This window comes from Panicum virgatum, chromosome 1N (assembly GCF_016808335.1).
Source record: "Panicum virgatum strain AP13 chromosome 1N, P.virgatum_v5, whole genome shotgun sequence".
Classification (NCBI taxonomy): domain Eukaryota; kingdom Viridiplantae; phylum Streptophyta; class Magnoliopsida; order Poales; family Poaceae; genus Panicum; species Panicum virgatum.
In genome coordinates this window covers 46,347,382-46,369,779 of record NC_053145.1, presented here as the reverse complement: position 1 = coordinate 46,369,779, position 22,398 = coordinate 46,347,382, and the positions used below count along the sequence as shown (strand labels likewise).

Here is a 22,398-nt window from a genome sequence, read left to right as displayed (position 1 = left end):
GGTCATCGTTTCTCCCCGAGTTGCGGTGATATAATAGTCAAGTACTGTGGGAAGTACACTGTGGGGTATGGCGTTAGGCGTGGTGGTCGTCCTGGGCATCGTCCTAGACCTCGCGGAGATCACGCCGGCATCCTGCCAACCCCAGCAGGCGGCGTGCTCTTCCTTTATGATGTTCAGTCCTCCAGATGTGGCGTTCCGTGGGCCCTGCAGGTCAGGGTCCTGCGTGCTCCAGTGGTGGCGGGGTACGCGGCGGTCCCGGACCCCCCTGGATAAAGTGTCGGTGTGCGCACTAAGGAGGTCCGAGGGTTGCGTGGAGGTCCTGGACCCCTCGAGGGGGAGGTTCGGGACTCCGGCTGCGTGTGCTGAGCGTCCCTCCTGGAGGGGCACGTGGCGTCGTCGGACCCCCTTCCCAAGCAGGAGGCGGGTCCGGGGCCATACGTGTGATGAGGTGGAGTCCGGACGGCCGGAGTTGGCAGAATAGTAACGGGAGCAGTGCCGAGCGCGTCTCGTCCTGCGTCGCAGGTCTCATAGTGTTGCCACAGCACCCGGGATGGCAGAGCAGTGACTGGAGTTGGCGGACGGGACTCCGGTCACAGCCACTGTGGGGAATGGCGGCCTAACGCCGTCTGTCCTGGGCGTTGTGCAGGAGTGGTTGGCTTTTAATGCCTCCGTACGACGGGCGGGTGAGCGGCAGGGCCGTTTGTCCCTTACGCCGAGGGGTGGCCTCGAGCGAGGTGGAAATGATTTGCCCGCTCGAGGGTAGGTTCGCTACCCTCGAGCGAGGCGGAGATGCGGGGTGCAGTCGAGGGTCTCGATGGGAGCCTTCGAGCGAGACGGAGATTGCCCCGCGGGTTCGAGGGGGATGCGAATGGGCCGCATGCTGGGCTCCTTTGAGTCCTTTCCTTTCTTCCAGATTGGAAGGAGGCCGTGGTCCTTCGTGGGCCCAGTTGCCTTAATATGTATTTGCATTTTTAGGGTGATCTTAGTACCCCGATTAGGGCGCCCCTAATCGTGGTACCCGACAACTAGAGTATTGTTATTTCTCATTTTTTCTATTATTTTTATCCTATCTCTTCACCGTGAGGAGGCATAGAGAATGTGTTAATAGTATACATATATTGCAACAATGCTTCACTAATACATGTTTTTTTTTGTTGCAACCATTTCTTGGAAAACTGCAACGCATGTCAAAACAATCACCTTATGATAACGATATATTTTTATATTGCAATACATGCTAACAATGCCATCCTATTGCAATGGGAAATTCATTGCAATTTAAATGATATATTACAACAAATATGACCGACAAGGAGGACCGTCGGATCGACATGGTAGCACGAGACAGAAGGCGCACGATCTATCTATCCGACAATTGTTTTTTTTTAAAAAAAGTGTGTCCCTTTCTTTTATGTTCTAAGATTTTCAAGAAGCAAATCCCCATACCCTAATGTAAACTAATCGGCGATCCCGGATCGACAACCTGATGGTGTGAGTTCCCTATATATGGAACGCTTCAACTGCAAAGCCATGATGAACGCGTCAGTGATGCTCTCTCTATGAGAGAGAGAGAGAGAGAGAGCTAGAATGCATGATTGGATTGAAGAATAAGAAGAATTTTTTAAATCCTTCTTTTTGTTTAAACAGAAGAAGAAAGAGAGTTGGCTTTAATCTTATTCTCCAATTCTTAGCCTAATATTTATTCGAGTTTTGGTTTACAAAATTTTATCTCCAAATTCGATCTTTAAGCTTTGTTTCCAAACTTTTGCAACATTTTATTTTTTACTTTTGATATAATTTTTTGGTAACATACAAATTTTGTCTGCAAATCTTTTGTAATTTGGTGAATTGTGTATAAATTAAACAAGTTGTGATACAAATTTTGTGTAGATATTTTTTTGTATATAATTTTTGTGTGTATAATGTCTTGTCAAAAGGGGTAATAAATTTTTATAATGTTTGTGTCAAAAGGGGTGCTGGAAAAATCCAAAATGGGCTTGTGGTGCCAGGCACTTGTGACACGGTAACTAGTAGACACGATGACGGGTGGGAAAGAAGTCTATACCACCCCCCACCCACCCACCCACCCACACCCCCGCAGCAACTATCAGGGCTGAAACAGTACTTCAACCCTCAAACTAAAAAACCTAGATATTTAACCCCCTTAACTTTGCAAAACCATTCATTTAGCCCCCTTGGTTTTACAAAGTGGTTTTGTACATGTGGCATGATGAGTTGGATGCAAATGATGAGATGGACCATGTGACATGTGGGTCTCACTTGTAAGTGGGCATCTCTTCTCCCTCTCTTCTTCTACCAACCTTACTCGGCCTCTCCCACCCTCCTCGCGCACGAGCCACTACAGTCGCCGCTGCTTCCTTACCTCCACCAACCCCTCCATCTGCAGAACCCTATGCCTCTTGCTCCTCGCGCAGCCACCATGGCAATGTCGAGCTCGGCACAGGCGCACATTCCCGACCTCAAGTGGGGACCACTCCTGCAGCTCCTCAACAAGGTGGACGAGCTCTCCAGGCTTGGATCTCGTCCGCAACGGCTGCAGCAGCACAGACAAGCATGGGAAGTAGTGCCAGAAGAGCCCCCAACTTGGCCCCCGACCCTAATGGATCTGGCGAGACGGACGACCTCTCCACGACGTCTCCGGCTACCCTGTTCCCGAGTCCGTGAATCCAAGGAGCTGTAATGGCGTCGGTGCTGGGGCCTTGAATGTGGACGAGGAGGAAGTGGACCCAGGAGCTACAGAGCTCCGCTAGAAGACCTCCTTTGGCTTCGATTGAAACCTCGCTGTGGAGGTCACGATCATGGCGTCAAAAGGTCCCCCGGTGGGAGACAAGAACAGAGGTGGGGAGAAAAGATACCCACTTACAAATAGGTCTCACATGTTTGATGTTCCATCTCATCGTTTGCCTCCAACTCATCATCCCACTTGTACAAAACCATTATGCAAACTAGGGAAGGGGGTTAGATGCATTGTTTTGAGATGTTTTCTGGATTAATAAATATCCGGATTTTAGTTTAGGGGGTGAAGTGTTCCAACCACAATAGTTGGGGGGTTTTATAGTCCTAAAGGGAATGGTTGAGGGTAGATAAGATAACAAAAATTGGAAACAATGCCTACGCATTACGTATGGCTAGCCGTAAATTAGATGGCCTCAATGTTAGATGAGAATTGCATACCTCCATCACTTCGGTGCTTGTAGGCACACTAATAGAAATCCGTCCATCTATATATGATGTTTTCCTTATGATGTTCGTTTATCACTGACCAACGCCTATCTATAACAATTTTGTGGTTTTTCATGGATCGTTGGTGATAGAGCTCAATCACTATGAATTTATGACAAAACTCTAAAAACAACATAGAACAACACATATTTCCATCATAGGTCTACATGGCATTGACATTACCCATTTGTGAGACTTTGTTATTGAATAGTGACAATGCTGGATCGTCATAGAACCATTTGGCATAAATGGAAAAAAATCAATAATGTCATAATAAATTTGAATACCGAGTCATCGTCCTACTTGTTAACACTATGTTTTAGTTATGAGAACTGTGGTGGTGGTAGAGACGCCATAATAAGGCCAATCTCAAATCATCACAAAGCAATACTGTAGTACTCCTACCATATTTGTTAGATGCAAAAATCTAGAACCTTTTGTTGATTTGCATAATAATAAAAATATTAGTCATACTTTTTTATCTTAATTGAGAAACCTCGAAGTAAAATAAAGCCAAACAACAATGTTGTGATTGTTGATGAAATCCTAGAACAAGGTATATGATATTATTCAAATCCAAGTGAACTAAGATTGAACAAAACACTTCTAGAAGTAGGCAGTAGCATTCCTAATATAGGCAGCAAGCAGCATCTACTTGTCTACTACCTTATTGAACGGTACATCTTTATTTCTCTTCATCAGCACAACCAGCTTGAGTAATGCGTACTTTTACTTCCATTTCCAGGTGCGAAACAAATTGTTCACTAAATCCAACTTCCAGAACAAAAATAATAGAATCTTTATCCATAATAGAATCCAACTTCCCCACCCACCAGATGGTTTCTGTTTTGGCAGGCGTCGCCCAGCTCGGGATTAGATTGGCTCCGCTGCCGACGCTGCTCCGCACGTCGCCGGTGCTCCTTCAACGCTCCGCAACGAGGGGATCCAGCCGGAGTACCTGCCGCCGTCCCCGGATCCTCCGACCAGATTCCTCCTTTGACATGCCTTCTGCTCAGGAGCTTCCTCAGCACGCCCTCTCCAATTGCTCCCGTGCGCCTCACCCATCTCCGGTGTGACTCCTCCTTGCAAATGGCGATTGTGACTCAGAGCTATAACACAAATTATTGTTTAAATTGCAGGCAGATAATTTGATATTCTTACTGCATAATGCATAGAACATCTGGGGGCCAATTCGGGAAGCTGCACCTCTGAATAGTAAGTGTGAACACATCTGATTTATCCATTGAAGAAGAATTATAATAGTAAGACATTATCTTATTTTTTCAGACTAAGATCAACCTAAGGTCACTTGCACACCCAGAATAATTCTATGTGGGCACACATCAGGCGATCAATATATTTATAAAAGATTTATTTTAAACAGATCACAATATAGAATTCAGCAGATGCAGCGAGAGAAATTGGAAAAGGGTACTCAAGGACAGCCTACCTCTTAGTGTCCCTAAACAGCTATTCTGAAGTGATAATTCCAATTAACAGGTTAATGATCATGTACCAGGGATGCTTAGTTAAAACAAACCATAAGTAGAATGGAGAGAATTTGCTTAGATAAAAGACAAAGCAATACCTTTTCCAACGGATTGGAGGGCGCTAATGGGCTGCCACACAACAGAGAAGGTGATGCTGATGCTGACGATGCGGGCAGTGCTTTTGGGCTCGCAATCATCCACATCAACTGGAGAGAAATACAGTTGGGATCAAACATGGACGCTTTTCTGTTTCACTATTCATCCTAGTATTGTGTCAGGCATTTCAAAAAAATGGGAAAAGTCCAGTTTACACCCTTGAACTATCACAAAAATTTGATTTTCAATCTTAAACTACAAAATCAAATAAGACAGAGCACCCAACTATCGAAACCGGGTAAATTTGACCCTTTGTGTTTTGAAGGTGGTTTTCTATTTTATAAAAATTAAAAATATTCAAAATTAAACTAAAAAATTCATTAGCAATTCATTTTAAATAAAAAAATACGAAATGGGTGTTAGAAATCTAGGCAATTTTCGGTATATTTTAATTCCAAAATTAAATGTATAAACTAGCAATATTTCTATGACTTTAAGGAGTAAAATAAAACATGTGAACATGTTTATACTTATCACACATATAAGCATAAACAATATAAATAACCAAAGTTTCAGGGAGTACCCTAAAGCGGGGCCGTTGCCGGAGGCATTGGCTGCGCTGTTACCAACTGGAGTAGACATCTACTCGGTTGGCCTCAGTCGAAGTAGTCGAACTAAATCGGTGCAGGAAGAAGTTCGCAGTGCAGTCCCACGAACGGTCACCAAGATGTAGTCGACGTAGTCGTTCGGCTCGTCCACCAGGAAGTAGTCGTACAATCGGGCAAAGACCTTGGTATTTTTGAGCAGTCACGCTAAAGCGTTACCCAAAAACCTGATTGCCCGCCTATCCCGTGCAGGATCTCAAGGCGAGCAAGGTTTCGGAGGCCTGCTCACGCTAATTCTGTGCGCGCAGAAATTAGCGTTGGGGAACTCAGTTGTTGCAACTGGAGAGGGAGAAGAGAGGAGCCGAGTTGCCTCAATGCTCTGGTGCAGGATGGATGAGGGGAATGGCACTCCTTATATAGTGACTCAGGTGCTCAGGATCGTTGAACCTGGACACCATCAGAGTCATTTAGGTGATGCGGTTATGGCCATTAATTACAGATTTAATTACACGTTTAATCGCACGATTAATTGCTGTCAACGGCAAAATAGCCATCACACCGCACCGCACCGCACCGCGCGGTCGCACCGCACCGCACCGCACCGCCCGGCCGGCCGCGCCGCGCCGCGCCTCGCCTCGCCTCGCCTCGCCTCGCCTCGCCTCGCCTCGCCTCGGCCACGGCCCGGCCCGGCCCGGCGAGGCGAGCGAGCGCGCGCGCGCGTGTGGTTCACCGTCCTCCTCTTACCGGCTTCACAAGTGGTGTACAAGAAGTCCACCTTTTAAGTCGGTTGAGATCCTCCTCAATTCCCGGTACGGAATTAAACATTGATTCCCTAGCATTAATAGTGGGCTTTAAATTCTTTTAATGCTTTAGAATAAATGGGCCAAGCCCATTACTCCAACAATGGGTATCAAAATTTTCCTAAAAATGTAACCTAACTATTGGCACTATACTTGTCATTTAGTTGAATCCATTTTTGATGTTCATAGTATTTGGTTGCTTGTAGTTATGGCTATTATTTTGGAATAAATAAGATTCAAATAGAGCAAAAATAGATAGATTGCATTTTTAGAAAAATTTTGATACTAGTTTTATATTTTTTATTTTAAAGTGAATTAGTTTTTATTTTATAGATCTTATTAGAATTTTTTTAATTTTTCTTATAAATACAAAACCACCTTCGAAACCATCCTAAGGGTTAAATTTGCACGGTTTCGATAGTTGAATGGTCTATCTTATCCGATTTTGTAGTTTAAGGTTGAAAATCAGACTTCTTCGATGGTTCAAGGGTGTAAACCGAACTTTTCCCTTCGAAAAAATAGTATTGCATTAGAGGGAGGCAGGGATGAATCGTACCAAGGTCTGCGCTGCGTGTGGTAAATCAGTCGAATGGCGGCCCTGTTGCCATGTGCCGGAGGTCCGCAGGTGGCACACCCAATGCCAGCAGTAGCACCACGGCGTCCGCGGCCATAGGAGGCGACAACAGCACGGGCTCCGGCGCCAGTAACGGACACACAATCAGCTTTGATTGTCATATGTGGAGGATGCGGAGAGAGGAAGGGCAAGAGGGGCGGCCGATACCTCAAAAGTCTAACTCTACGTGCACTGTCATGTACTGCAGCGTCTCCGCTCCATGGGCGGTCGGCAGGAACAGCGCGACGAGGAGGGGCAGCGGGAGTGCCATCGGATTCTGCCTCGCCATCATTATCCATGCGGCGGCATATCCACCGGAGGATGTCCTAAATGTCGGCGGGTGGTTGCACTGCGGACTCATCCCTCAGCCACGGTGGCGAAGAGCGCGCTGGAGGCCTCGGCGAGCCGCGCAGGGACCTCGGCCTCACGGGCCTCGAGCACTGCGAGGGACTCGGAGAAGGAGGCGAGCCCCCAGATGGCGATGGTGGCGAGCAGGGGTGGGTGGGTGGGTGAGGGAGACGGTAGCGCGAGCGATTGGGGTGGGCACGCGGCCCTCAATGTTGAGGGTAGGCCGGTGGTCGTCGACGTTGACGGCGGAACCGGTGCCGGTGTCGTTGAGGGTAGGCCCACAAATATCGGCATTGAGGGCGGATCCGATGCAGGCGTCGTTGAGGGCGCTTGCGACCGCATCCATCGACGTTGAGGGCGGACCCGCAGCCAGGCGCAAGGGAGATGGGAAGGGAGCAGGGTGAGGGCGAGGGAGAGGAGATGAGCCGGTGGTCGAGCATCGGCACCCAGGGCACGAGGGCAAGGGAGAGGAGCAAGGGCCGGGCGAGAGCGAGGGAGAGGCATGAGGGACGGGCAAGAGGGGGAGGGGGAGGCGCAAGGGTGAGGGAGAGGAGGGGTCGGGAGACAAAACCATCATTATCTCTCCTTGCCATTTCAGCAAAATTGATGGTGTTTAATGCTATGAAACCCTCCATAAAACTATCATTGAGACTAGCTTTAATAGTATAATCATATTTATGGCATGTGTATTCACTGTATGGTTTTAAATGCAATAGGAGCCCAAGGAGCTTGTCCTCCTAAGAGTAGTCACAACCCTCCAGGTCACCTAGTTTCCATAGAATTAAATGCAGTGTCATATCAGCACTTGATGATGTGGCAAAGAAGTGAATGAAGAGAGAGAGAGAAACCAAGTCAGCTCGTGCACCAAAGGTCGTAGACACCGCCGAAATCGCGCTGGACCGCTGTCCTCATTTCCATACTTGTTTTCCTCCCTCCTTCTTAGATCCGGTGCGCATAGCTCCGCCGCCGCGACCTCCACACGACCCCCTTCTCCCGTGCGCGCCTGCATCCCGCACGCGCGCATCAGCCACCAAGTACATCAACAGTTCGAGAAGCTACAAACTCTCAAACTGATGCTAACCCAGACATGGAACAAGTGATACAAAGAAATGCCATTATCCGTTATAGAACTACTCAGAGACAACTACAGTCGGAATTAATTGAGCATATCCGGCAAACGTTTGGGAATTCAATGAACTAGGTGATGTGATCATTTCAATTAATTAGCTTGCCTACACATTTAATATTACTGTTGAAAAATGGGTCTTTCTTGTGTCATCTGATGAATATTCTGTTCTGAAATTTCTCATTATGTGTTGCCAGATTCAAACAAAAATGCTGTCTTTTTTCTACTGTTAGCTAATCTGATTCTATTACTACTTTTTGACATCTGTCGCTGTCTTTTTCTCCTGCAGTCTGGAGGCTGGTTGATGGAAGCAGAAGTCTGGAGTTGATGTGGAGTTGTCAACCTGATTGCATTGTGGAAGCAGGAGTCTGCAGTTGATGTGGCATTGACACGGATCTTCATGGCATTGTTACCTAAATATTAATTAGATATTTGTACTATGTATTCTGAACTAGTTTCGTGTCAACATGTCTACCTTATCATGCTGGATTTATATAATTTACCTATGCATTTTGCTATCAAAGTAACTCCTTGGTATCTACGGTGGAGCACGTACGCACGTACAGTCGAGGAGGCACGCGCCTCCTCAACAGGGTCGGGCGGAGGAGCGGCAGCCAGCGCGCGCCTCCTCGACGGGGCAAGCGGAGGAGCGGCGCTGGCGCGCGCCTCCTCAACGGGGCCGGGTAGTGGAGCGGCGGCCGGTGCGCCCCTCCTCGACGGGGCCGAGCGGACGAGTGGTGTCCGGCACATGCGCCTCCACGACGGCGGCGGGCGGAGGAGTGGTGTCCGGCACATGCGCCTCCCCGACGGGCCTGGCGGCAGAGGAGCGGCGGTCGGCGCGTGCGCCAAGCGGAGCGGTGGCTGGCGCCGTGGCGCGTGGCTCCCCCACTGTGTCATGGCGGCCAGAGGAGCTCGGCCGGAGGATCTCAGTGGCAATGGTCGAAGGAGCTCAAGGAGGGCCTCAGGCGTATTGCACATCCAAACGGGTATTGAATTGGGCTGCTTCCCAAGATTCTAAAACGCAATGCAGTACTCATCCAAACAACAGAATTTATATTGGACTCAATTCAATATCATGGCGGAATTGGCATTGGACACGGTTCAATATCCAGACTTCCAATATCGACTTTCAAACGTAGCCTTAATATTTCGACTTCGCGTGCCAGTGGATAAAAATAGACTGCATGCAGGAGGGGTATTAAATATCGTTTGTTTTCAGGAGGTTTAAGCATTCAAGAGCGCTTCTTTTCACTAGGTAAATAATGATGAGATAAGTAGGATTGATAAGCAATGTTTATTTTACTCTGGTTATTGTGCCCATTCCAAACAAGACTATCATCCATGAATGCAGGGAGTAACCACAATTACAAATTATGCATTGGGAGCTATAGTTTCTTAGGCGGTGTCTATGCAACATGGCATGTCACAGACACTACTGCATGGTATTGTTTCTTGGTTGGAAATGCCCTAAATGACATCCTCAAATATGACCTTGGAGATGTGACTATCGATTGTTTCAGGTGAAGAATGAGTAACGTAGCAGAAGCTCCTAGTCACATTGAAAAATGTCTGCTTGGTCGCCCTGCTTATAGCGTCGCAGCTCTGATAAACACATTGAACTAGCTCTTTCATCTCCTGATCTACTTGCTGTTCTAAATTCTCAGTGCTCTCCGTTGTTGTTCCATTCTGATTGACCTTAAATGTTTTATTTTCAAAAAAAGAAAAGTGGATTAGCAGAGTTTAAGAAAGGACGTGTGTAATAATTTTGTGATGATGCACGCGCATACCTGAGAAAGAGTCCTAGAGCCAACTTTGCTGCAGATGGAAGAGGTAAGCTTCTCAAGCTGGGAATACTCGGAAAGCTTCAGATTCTGGTTAGCTGAACAGTGTCTCCCTGAGCAGATCTCCACTGTGCGAACTAACAACAGTGCTGTGCTTCCTTCACATGATTCATGGACATCGTTCGTGGTCAATTCTGTTAGCCATGTATTCCACTGCAATAGCAAAAAATAGATGAATTCATCACTTTTCCATCATTTGTTTCAAGACAATTATTAAAAAAATCCTTATCATGAAGTAATAATTAGAGATGATGTGTCGGAATTTACAGCTTCACGGAGATCGTTGGAAGCTTCTTCTCCAGGTGCAAAGAGATTAATCAGCTCATGAAGTGCATTGAGGAGGCCATTATCCACCGTCGAATACTTCTCTCCACGCCTGCATCCAACACATGTACATTGTCCACTGGATTCAGATTTGAGATCAGCAGAATCTACAACAAATTTACTAGCTACACCTACACGTCGCCTGGGTTGCCTCAGAATTCCCAAAATAAAAAACAAAGTATAGTGATATGCTTAAACCTTGCAAGATTGTCGCCGTCACTAGTGAGTTCACTATTGAGCCCTTCCAGCATGCTTTCAGTAACATAAGCGTTGCTGCTCTGGAAGCACGAAGAGATGGCCTGGGCAATCACCACCGTGCGTGCCCATCCCAGCCGCTCCGCCGCTCGGTGTGGTTCAAAGATGTTGGCTGCTGCTAGGAAGTAGGCTCTCATAGCACTCTGTGGAGTCACACCATACATTTCAAGATTGTTTTTCTCACACCACCTGCGTACGTACAGGAAGGATTGATTGCCACGTAAGTAGATAGATTGGGGACAGAGCTGGATTGGATCGGAGGAGTTTCATTACCTTTTGAGGCCCTGCCACTCAAACTGGCACTGTCTCTGAAAGTTGCTGAAATCGACCTTTGCCAACTTGAGTAACAGATCGTTGTTGAACAGATGCATCCTAAAACATACAGAGTTAATCGAGTGTACATGTGGAAAGATTTGCAGAAGTGCAAAGATGGAAATATGAGTACCTATAAAGGTTCTTCCCGATCCACACATTTTCACTGCCACCGTACTGCTCCAGATACATCCTCGTCTGGACGCGCGGCAGATTTGCCTTCCAGGGAAACTCGAGGCCGTAGGCGAGCTCACTGGGCAGGCCTGAGGAGATGATCCACTTGTCGTTGAGGTCGCCAGCTGCTTGCCTCTCCTTTAGGAACGCGTAGCTGTAGGCCTTGGCCCGCTCGATAACACTGTCGTCTCCGGGTAAGGCGGCCTGGTCGGCAGCGCGGTACAGGTTGTATATCGCGGTCACTGACTGGTTGGACTGCCCCGGGTACACAATGAACTCGCCATCTTTCGTTTCGAAGCACTTGAAGACCTCTTTATATTTGTATGTACGTACATCAATAATCCGAACCGGAATAATTAAGGGTCAGAAATGCTAGCTGCTAAATAATAGTGTAATTAAATTTGTAATGCACAGCCTGCTTACCAGTAGAGATGTGGTAGCCGCGCTGCCGGAGGAAGCGGAAACCCATGATCGTGTCATCGAGGTCCGGCACCGAGCAGCCCCAGGTAAAACCTATGCCTTCATCACTCCAGTGCCTGTTCAAGATAGGGAGTGAATTCTTAGTTAATTACCCGGTTGAGTAGAAATAATGATCACAGCAGAGGCCGTTTGAGTTTATGTTACCTGTAAACGTAGTCTAAATAACTGTCGATTTCGCTCCTAAAGTAGGAGGATAAGCCCAACCGCTCCAGCCGATCGACAACCCATAAGCGCTCGAACAGCTCCAAGGGGTAGATAAAGGGTGCTGAAAATGAAGTTATGGATATCAGAAGAGAAAATCAATTATATTACTATACTGCTTTTATGCAGTCAATGGATAGTACAGCTTGCAGGCTGTAGCAACTAGCAAATAAGCAATAAGAGATGTCTTTATTCGTTCACTCTACACACCTCCCCCTTCGAACTTGTCGACGACATCGGTAAGGTACTCGAGGCATTTCTTGTTGCCTGTTTGCATAAGAGCATAAGCTGTCGCAGCTGGTGAAGCCAAGAAGGAGCCATCTGGAGCCTGGAGTTTGAATAACTTGTCCCAGTCTAATAAACCTGGCATTCCCTCTAAGCTAAAAAGCAAAGTTGTTGGTACGGAATGCAGTACATCTATAGGAATCCTACAAGTAAGATAGCCGAACATTTTGGTTAGCGCTAGAAAACCAGAATTATATTATTCATGCTGCTTGAAAACCCTCTTTTTTCTTGAAAACTACCAAAAAGAATCCGCAATGTATTAACAAATAAACAACTAAAAAAAGCAGGTGTAGCTATCGTACTTAGCGAGTTTTAGTTCTCTTTTCGCATATATGTCTTGCAACACGGGCTCATCATATGGTATGTCAAGGCCTATATCCTTGGCCATCTCTAGCAGCGTTGGGAAGGTCATCTCAAAACCGACCATCATCCAATTATCATCGTCCTCACGTAGTCTCTTTATATTTTCATGGAGAAACGACAAGCCTACAACAACAGATCAAGTTCATGCCATTACTTGTGGGTGACTACTATACATTAGCAAAACAATATTAGCTCGATAAGGTATAATCATAATATATTTAAGGTATAATAATAACAGATCAATCTTAGCTCGATAAGCAAAACTACACTTGTGGGTGACTACTATACTAATCCTAAGGTATAATCATAACATATTTATAAAATAGTAATGCTTTTCAAATTTTTCATATAATTCCTTAGAAGTATCTTAGAATTAGTACATGAACATACTCAAAGTGATATATACATATATATATATACACATATATATATATGAGACAATGTTTCAGATTTTAATTATTACTTATTGTTAGACAAACTATTAAAAACTGTACCTTTGCGGCACTTGTCTCTATGAACATTCCAAGTTGTCAGAGCAATGATGCAAGCCAAGGTGTTGATGAGCCGATCTTGGACTACAAAGATGGCGTCATCGCCCCATGAGCCATCTGGGAGCTGGTTCCTAGCGATACAGTCGATGCACGAGGGGAACTCCGGGCTCAAGATGGCAACGGGTACAGAAAATCCGCAAATCCGCGGATACCGAACCCGATGGGCGCGGATTCGGGTTTGAGTTTGTACCCGCGGGCGCGGACGCGGGTACAACTCTAAACCCAACGGATATCTGCTAATGGGTTTGAAATTTTGATATCCGAACCCGCAAATCCGCTGACATGTGGGCCCGAACACCACTATATATAAAAGAGTTTCTAGGGTTTGAGTCATTTCTCTCATTCTCTTCCCAGTTCCCAGTTCCCACTCCCGGCCGCCACCCCCACCCCGAATCCCCCACCCAGCGCCCCCTCCTGGCCACCTTCTCGAGTCCCTGTGGCACCGGTGGCGCAGTGCCGCACGGCTCGCACCCCCACGGCCCCACCCGCTCAGTGCCTCAGTCGCTCCTCCAGCGGCCACCGCTCCCCCGCCGGCCACCGCTCCTTCGCCGGTCGCAGCTCCCCTGCCGGACGTCGCTCCACCAACGGCCGCGCCGCTCCGCACCGGTCGTCGCTCCCTGTCAGCCTGCTCGGTACAAGAAACCACCGCCCAGCAGCCCGACCCCCCGCCTTCCTGATTCCGCCGTGGTGCCTGATCCCGTGCCCTCCGCCGGTCTGCAGCCTCAGAAGTCTAGTACTCTCGTGCTGTGCTGCTCTGATCTGTTCCTGCACAACAGATCCGCTCCTTCAATGCACCGAGAAATAAGCAATATATAAAGGATTTTTTTTGCCGTATTAGCTCTTGTACATCTATTCTGGCTAGAATGCTAGATCTGCAGTGAATCAGTGATATGCTTGATAAAATGTGAAGTGAGAATGGCTAGTTCGCGGGTACATGGGCATACCCGCGGGCATGGGGTACCCGCGGATAGCGGGCACGGGTATGATTTTCTACCCGTGGCGGGTAGCGGGTGCGGATGCGGGTATGAAGTTTTACTCGCGGATTCGGGTATACAAAGGTGCTATCCGCGCAGATTTTACCCGTTGCCATCTTTACTCCGGGCCTTCTCCACCGTCCAGCTTTCTCACAAGCGCGACCCACGCCGTGTCGTATGGTGAGAAATCGAGATCGCCGCCTGCCACCGACCTCAGCGCAGCTCTGACTGTGTCGATCATTTCGTCGATGTGTATTGGCTCACCACCCTTTATTTATGCAGTGAAGATTAGTGTTGTTTCGCTCAGAGATATATATGCACCTTTATGCTATTTGTGTGTAAATTAAATATTTGATTCCCTTGTCAAGCATGATGAGTTTGTAGTGTGTATGCACCTTATGCTGTTGTGTCTTTCCAACAACTGGTTTGTGTGCTTCCGCATGTGCTTCTTTCCGTAGTGCCTCCACGATCAACCCTACAAAGCAGACATTCCAAAAATAGCCCTTGTTAGTTCTAGTGCTGTATTTTGTTTTGGAGGGGTCATTTGATTTCACATGTCTTTATTCCGCGTGGTTAGAATTTCACTAAAAAAGAACTGATTGAGTCCTAAACCAGTCGGTGAGCAAGGAGTATGCACACTTTGAATATTTGCATACATAAAAAGCTACCACTTGTTATTTGGACACATAAATATCGCCTTCAAATATTTACAAAGTGGAAAAATGCAATACCAAACACCAGATATATCTGTCATAGAAAAATGGCTTTTTGAATAAGAGGCTGCGCATATCGGTGTGAGGCTGGGCGTTATATTCCAGTGACAGAACTAGTCCAACAGATATGACAGCTTAGTTTTATTTTATTAGTACCCACAGAATAATCAGCAATATCGAATTGCTTATGCGTGGGCACTTGACAGAGACAGATGTCGTCAAGGACAAAGTACACTACTAGATATTACTTGTCACGTATCGATGAGTTGATGAGGTGGTGAGAGGCACTAGATATTACTAGAAGTCTTTGAGCCTGATTGCCCAAATTTTGGCATGCTAAAATTTTGGCAAGCCAAAATATAGGCAAAAAACTTGCCACCATTTCAGCTAAATGTGAGATATTGACAGTTCTAGGTAGCAAACCAAGTGTTGGCAAAAAAAATTTGGCAACTTTTGCCTAGCTAAAATATTGTTGGCATGCTAAGAATTTGGCAGCCTACCAATCAAACTCTTTATTACCACGGCAGATAAAAAACTTACCCTGATGAGATCGCTGACGTCGCCAGCGCGGAGCGCGGCTGGGCAGGGCATGCTGAACCTGCTGTGTCCCGGCAGTCCCTCGTCGGAGCAATGCCGCTCTGGCCGGGGACGCAGCAGCGCGTGCTGAGCACTGCATTCTCACTGTCTCTCTCTGCGACTCACTAAACAATAGAACGAGCAACCGTGTTAAAGAGAAAACTAGGACTGCTCTGTGATCACAAACTATTATTTTGCGCCGGTATATATAGACTCTGCCTGCGCGCGCGCATCATGTTGGCACCTCTAACCAATTACTGCAATACTATAGTCCATCCACGAGGTGTTGACTATGCGACACCACCAGCCGGTACGGCGTGTACATCAAGCTCATCAAGCAGAGGATGGACGGGCTGCTAGCGTGCACCAACGCCGTGCCGTTCTGGACAATCAATCTTCCACGGCGTTGACTATGCGACCCGACCGGTGGCCGCTTGGTCTGCTTGGACAATCAACCAACATTAAAAAAAAATCATATCGATCCATGCGCAAACGTTTTATGGTGCTGATAGAGCTCTTCCGAAAAATCATGAGAGACCTGATAGATGCTAGTGTCTGCAGCGCTAGCTCCGTACTTTTTTCAATTTATTAAGAGTATTAAATAAAATCTAATTACAAAATAACCTTTACACTAATTCACGGATCTAATAAAATTAATTAATTCATAATTAATGGATGTTTACTATAGTATCGTTGTAGCAAATCAAAAATTAATTAGACTTATTAGATTTATCTCGTGAATTAGCATCTGTTTGTGCAAAAAGTTTATAATTAAATTTTATTTAATACATGTAAATAGTAATTTTCTACTGGATAGCGCTAAAGTTATTGCAGCTGCTGCTCAGCCTGCTCGGTTACCGTTCGGCAGCCTACGTATAGCCAAACAGTTGGCCGATAAGCCCAGCCAGGGGCCTCCTTTCGTCCCCCATCTGGCTGGGGCTCCAGCCGAACAGGCTACTATATCAAATAGTAAGATACTGTGTCAAAATAGACCCGGTGATGCTACTGTATCTACAGCTGCAGGAGAGGACTCCCCCATGCACCGGGATCCAGTTATTCAGGATTCAGTAATCCGGGGAACTTATTTGTATCTATTTGTACATTGGATGTGTTCAGGATTCCATACAGGCTTGTAATTGTTGCAAATAGTGAGAGACACAGTAATAAATATTTAGCAGATACTTGTATTGGTAATCCAGTTACTCAGTATTATGTACATGTAGTAATTTCTCCGCATTCACAAACACCTTTTTTTCATAATTTATTTTTTTTGTAATCAACAATGGTGTACCTTCCAGATATTCAGTATTTTTCTGTAGATTTGGTAATGCTTATAAATATTATTTGGATTACTAGTATTATGCATTTTCCCAGTAAATTTTCAGATTTTTGGTGTTCTTTCAGTGTCACACCATATATACATGCTTGGATTCAGTAATAGAGAGGTCCAGTACAGCCAGTGATTTTAGGAACATGTGGTGACCAATACAATCAGTAATCTAGTAATACAAGAGATCATTAGCAATGTACCTTTTTTGTTTCATCGAAAACAACTAGCCATGGTACATCAATAATTTTAGTATCGTAGTAATTTGAGAAATCATCGGTAACTAAGTAATGATGATGAATTCAGTAATTAACAAGATCATTCAACCAAATCAATGAATTTTTTACTATTCCTGGTAATAATTGTGAATCCGCAGAAGGCTGATTGCTGGGCTTGATTGACTCATTGTAGCATCATCACCTTCCCGTATCCGAAGCAGAGTGCTACAAAGAAAAGAAAAAATCGTGTAAGATCACTATATTGCAGCCGTGTTTCACACTCTCCCACCAAAATACTAAACAAACTAAACAACAAGTGATTTTTCAATTAAGAATACTGAATTATTAGATCAAAATACTAGACTATTGAACTATTGGATCAAAAAACAAATACCAGAATACTGAACTGCATGGGATTGAATAAAGGTTCCGATACTACTTAAACATACTAGACTACTGAACATTACTGGTATTACTGAACTACTACTTAAACATACTAGACTACTGGATGAAATAGCTAAACACTAGACTACAGAACTACATTAGATTGAACAGATCTCCTGATACTACCCGAAAACTATTGAAAATAGGAAAAAATACTGAGCTAGTAATTTAGTAATTCAATATAGATTGAATAGGCCAATTACTGAACCATCTAGCAATGGATACTGATCTCCTGATACAAACCGATAGATAACCTTTAGTAGTCTATCCTTTGGATTCAGTAATGCATAACAGTTTTTTTTAGTAATCCATCCTTTTGGTTTAATATAACAATATAACATTCCATCAGCTTCAGTAGCGGTTCAGTCTAACACCACATATTTCTACTCGCAGTTCTCAGTTCCTATTAGAGTTCATTACTTTGTACAATTAGTATCATATTCTTCAGTTCCTATTAGAATTCTTTACTTCGTACAATTAGTAACCTATTCTTTAGTAATCCAAAAATTACTCTTATGGTTCGCTAAGCCAAAAGTTTAGCAAATTTTGCAGTTACTAGGACACATGGACTTATTTTGCTCCGCTTCTGTGCAAACTAGCGGGCAGAGGAAGTGGAGGCCCTCCTCTGTAACGGGGGACATTTAATTTTAGATCACCAATAACCACGATAATCCAGTAAGAGCAATTGAAATCAGGTGTTGGGAAGAGAAATTACTGAGAGGGTGAGGAATTTGGCAGAACGAACTCACTGCCGTAAAAAATTAGGTGCTCCAAAGCGCAATTACCGGATCCCATCGTGTTGCTTGCTCGGCGCTGGAATCTCACGGCCGCTGCGTGCTGCTGCTGGCTTGGCTCCGCTTGCTCACTGCCGCTGGCCAGCGCGACCGCCCGGCGACGGATCCCGCCGCGCGCAGCCCCTCCCCACCCGCGCGCCCGCTGCCGTCTCATTCGGCGCCGAGCACCCGCCGCCGTCTAGTCTCGCCCGCACGCTTTCTGCTGGCCGGCGAACGCAGCGCGCCCGCCTGCGCAGCATTCCAGCTCACGCCGCCGCTGGCCGCAACGCGCCTGCCGCCGCTCCTACACGCGGCCCCGGAGCCTCGCCCCTGCGCGCCGCCGCAGCCCTCGCCGGCCTGCGCGCCGCCGCTGCCCTCGCCGGCCAGCGCGCCGCAGCTCCCACTAGCCCTGCGTGCGCCGCCGATCCAGGGAGATCTCGCACTCGCTGCTCGCGGCGCTCTGTGCCTCTCGCGGCTCGTGCTCGCAAACGAAGAAGCTGGATAGGTGGGGTGGACAGGTGACGGGTTATTGATCGGGTTGGTTTGTTAGTGCTAGATTGGTTGGGTGTAGAATCCCATTCTACAGCTAGAGTGTAGAATAGTGCTGAGACACACACGTCGAATATCTGTCCCGCATCGGTGAGTTGGTGAGAGGCGGCACGAAGAGAGGAGGAGGTTGTGAGGCCCATGCTGCAGGCATGCGGATAGCCGGTGGACTAGTAGTCCAGCGGCTGCTGGCGTCGTGCACCACCGCGGTGTGTGTCGCTCTGGCTGCAATATATCACTTGCCTTCTCCATTCACGGTGTTGACCCGGCCGGCCGGTTGGGGCTTGTACTCTGCCGTTTGGTTTTGCCCTCTGACTCAAAGGATGGATGGGTCCAGCGCAGTCCAATTAAAAGTCGACCCCTGCCCGAAACGTTTCATATTTGACGCGGGGGGCTGCGTTCTCGTTGTACCCGATTATTGACATTTCCTCTCCTTCGTCAAGACATATACCACACTCTTGGCCGACCTCTCTGAAACTTTCCTGCAACTTCTTTTTTTCTTGTTATCCGCTACCATTATGAATTCTTTAGCTTGTCCTATCCTGTTTTTGTGGTGCTGATCAGATCATAAGGGGAAGAAAAGGAAAGAACTTGCGCCAAACAACCGTTGTTTTCATCTTCAACCTTAGCTTGCCGGCACAAAACTTTCGATACCTCGTGACGTATCATATGGAGCATATACGATGAAAGCACAATAGATATTTAATTTTTTGTAAATTCGTCAAAAAGTATACCAAGAAGTTTTGAAATAATTGAAACTTGGCATATCTCTATACCGTACTTGATAATATGATGCACATATCCAGGGAAAAACAACATGAAGTATAGATCGCTACTCTGAAAAGGGTCAATACCAACGTAATATGCATGTTAGCATATGGTTTTATTTAAACCCATGTGTGACAAGATATGTTGAAACACTGTAAATGCGGAAAACCGTCAATTACTATGTAGAGAGGTAGATGGTTGATTCCCAATACCGTACCATATGGACAATAGAAACAAACAATTTTGTTTTTAGGTGGGTCACAAATCTAGGGTTTGGACGGTTGTCTTTATGCATATAGAAAACTGTTTTTTTTACTCTCATTCACACTACCACAATAACTAATAACCGAGGTGAGCAAAGGCATTTAACCGAGGCATTTTCCGCAACCGCCTCAGATGAAAGATCATGGTAAATGACCTATTTACCGAGGCGGTTTGTTATACGCCTCTGTTAATCAAATAAAAACAAAAATAAAAGAAAAAGCCCGTCGAAACCCATCAACGAGCCTGCCGCCGGCCACACCAGACGCCGCCGGCCGTCGCCGCCCGCTGCACCAGCCGCCGCTCCGCCTCCTGGCCGAGCATCGCAACCGCCCACCTCCTGGCCGGATCCGCCGCCATGGGGGTCCCACCTAGCCGGATCCGCCGCAGGAGGGAGAGGAAAGGGCGTCGGTGGAGGGAGAGAGGAGAGGGCGCCGAGAGGGAGAGGGAGAGAGAGGAGAGGAATCGGGCCGAGGAGGGAGAGGGAGAGAAAAAAAAACCATAACTCATATATTTATATCGCACACAGTTATCGGGTCTCCCGTGGGCCAGTTGGGCCTCAGCATTTTTGAAGACAGGCTTTTAAGGCGACTGCCTCAATAAACAGATTAACTGAGTCATTTGCTTTAGAACAATAGCCTCGGTTAATCAATATTAACCGAGGCGAGCTTTTTTAGGGTGTCCATCTCGGTTAATCCATTTTGTGAGGCACTTTTTTAAATGCCTCGGTTAATTAAAAAAGCGATCATCTCAAAAGCGGTTGTAATTCCTACCCGTCTTGGAGGTGTTTAAAAAGATCGCGGTAAATCATTTTTTGTAATATTATCACATCCGTCTCCTTAAGAGCAAATATTATGGCGGAGAGCTGGCTGAGAATCTACGTGGTTGAAGAGAGAGAAGGAGGTGGGTGCCTCACCATGCGCCCGCTTCAGCAGGCGGAGAGGCATTGTGTCCGCTGCTATTGGCTGAGCTAGCAAGCCCCGCCACCATCACGGCGTGCGTCCGAGCGGGCAGTCGGAGCTGCTATTAGGCCAATCTCAGTAGGGGTGTTATGGGAGTGTCATTTTTTTTCCATCGCCGGGCAAAGCCCTGATTTCATTACTTCACGGCAACGAAATTAACAAAGTTTGGTAGCACGAACAAAAGAAGCCAGCGTCGGGGCCATTACAAAGTCGAGCAAGGGACTACCAGAGTTTTAAAGGCTGACTATATGAAACCAACAAAACAGCAGCAGAATGCTGGTAAACAGCCGCAAAGCAAAAGACAGAAAGAAACTGCTAGCAAAGGGTGAAGCACATCCGCCAGTAGACCAAGTAGACCAAGCTTCTTCAGGCGACCTCGATCATTCTTGCGGGTCAGTGTAGTAGAACCACCCCGATATCATCAGCAGAGGCCGTAGGAGGGTGGAAGTGAAGTGCCGTAGATTTGAGAGCTTCAGCTCCCGCTTCCAGGATCGCCCGGTCAGCCACATTTTGGAGTTCTGCCCGGAAAACAAGAAAGGATGAGGCCAAACAAACGATCTCAGTAGGAGATCGAATCAGCTTTTTTCAAAACAAATATTGTTACGAGCTCGCCAAATGGCCCAGAAGATTGCGGCCAGCCCCACCATGTGGAATTTTGATCCAGTAGGCATGTATGTTTGCACCCATTCCAAAATTGGTCAAAGGAGCAAGGTCTGCAACTTGAGCCAACCACCATGGCCACCAGGCTCCACACAAATTTAGCCATGGAGCACTCAAAAGACATATGGGAGATGGTTTCGAGTTCAGGGCACAAACAGCATTTTGTATCTCCCTGCCACTTCCTTTTCAGAAGGTTGTCTTTAGTTAGTATGGCATTCTATGAGATAAGCCACATAAAAGTTTTAATTTTCAAGGGGATTTTAGCTCTCCAAAGTTTTTTATTAGGAAGATCTGGATCTTCTACAAACAGGCGAGAATAGATAGACTTAACCGAGAAGAGGCCATTTTTATTCAAGAGCCATTTTGGTTTGTCCTCCTCCTCAGACATTGCAAAGATAGAAACTAAATCTTTGAGTTTCCTAAGATTTATCTGATTGTGTTCATCTAGCCATCTTCTGAAACTAATACTCCAGTTTTTGCTAGCCATATGATGGACAGTACAGTTGATTTCATTGCTTATTGCAAAGAGAGTAGGAAAATTTTTCTTTTAGTGGAATTTTGTCACACCATTTATCAGCCCAGAAATCTGTACTCATTCCATTTCCTATTCTCATCACTCTTCCTTTTCGATATAAGTCTCTGACTTTTAACAGATCATTCCAGACTGGAGAGTTTGTGGGTTTTCTTTACTATTTGCTGCCATAGACCATCATTATTCTCTAATTTCCACCACCATTTGCACAACAAACTCTCATTCATTTTCCTCAGATCATTATTGCCTAGGCCTCCTTTTCTTTGGTTTGCTAATTCTTGACCATTTAACCAGAAAGTATTTTTTCTTTGTGCCACCTCCTTGCCAAAAGAATCTTTTCCTGGTTCGGTCTAATCTCTTAATAATTGTTTTTGGAAGTAGGTACATAGACATACAGTAGATGGGAATACTACTTAAACACGATTTAATCAACACAGTTCTTCCACCAATTGAAAGCACACTCCCTTTTCAACCATCTAATCTCTTAACTAGCTTCTCATCAAGAGGAACCCAGTCCATTACATGTAGTCTTGATCC

General features: G+C 46.1%; 1 protein-coding gene and 1 long non-coding RNA gene across 2 annotated transcripts; both read right to left on the bottom strand.

The window, feature by feature from the left end:
- Positions 1 to 9,599: 9,599 nt before the first annotated feature.
- On the bottom strand, positions 9,600 to 15,558 carry LOC120656149 (ent-copalyl diphosphate synthase 2-like). The gene is made up of 14 exons (XM_039934174.1): positions 15,335 to 15,558; positions 14,477 to 14,556; positions 14,204 to 14,349; positions 13,051 to 13,214; positions 12,496 to 12,679; positions 12,119 to 12,336; positions 11,852 to 11,972; positions 11,651 to 11,763; positions 11,187 to 11,538; positions 11,015 to 11,113; positions 10,685 to 10,930; positions 10,430 to 10,538; positions 10,109 to 10,315; positions 9,600 to 10,016 (listed from the first exon to the last, which is right to left on the bottom strand). The coding sequence occupies exons 1-14, from the start codon at positions 15,468 to 15,470 to the stop codon at positions 9,789 to 9,791; spliced, it is 2,403 nt and encodes an 800-aa protein (XP_039790108.1). The 5' UTR covers positions 15,471 to 15,558; the 3' UTR covers positions 9,600 to 9,788.
- A 1,216-nt stretch (positions 15,559 to 16,774) lies between these two features.
- LOC120654119 lies at positions 16,775 to 18,467 on the bottom strand. Its single transcript, XR_005666991.1, has 2 exons — positions 18,109 to 18,467; positions 16,775 to 17,140 (listed from the first exon to the last, which is right to left on the bottom strand). It is a non-coding gene; the product is annotated as an uncharacterized LOC120654119 (long non-coding RNA).
- Between the last annotated feature and the right edge of the window lie 3,931 nt (positions 18,468 to 22,398).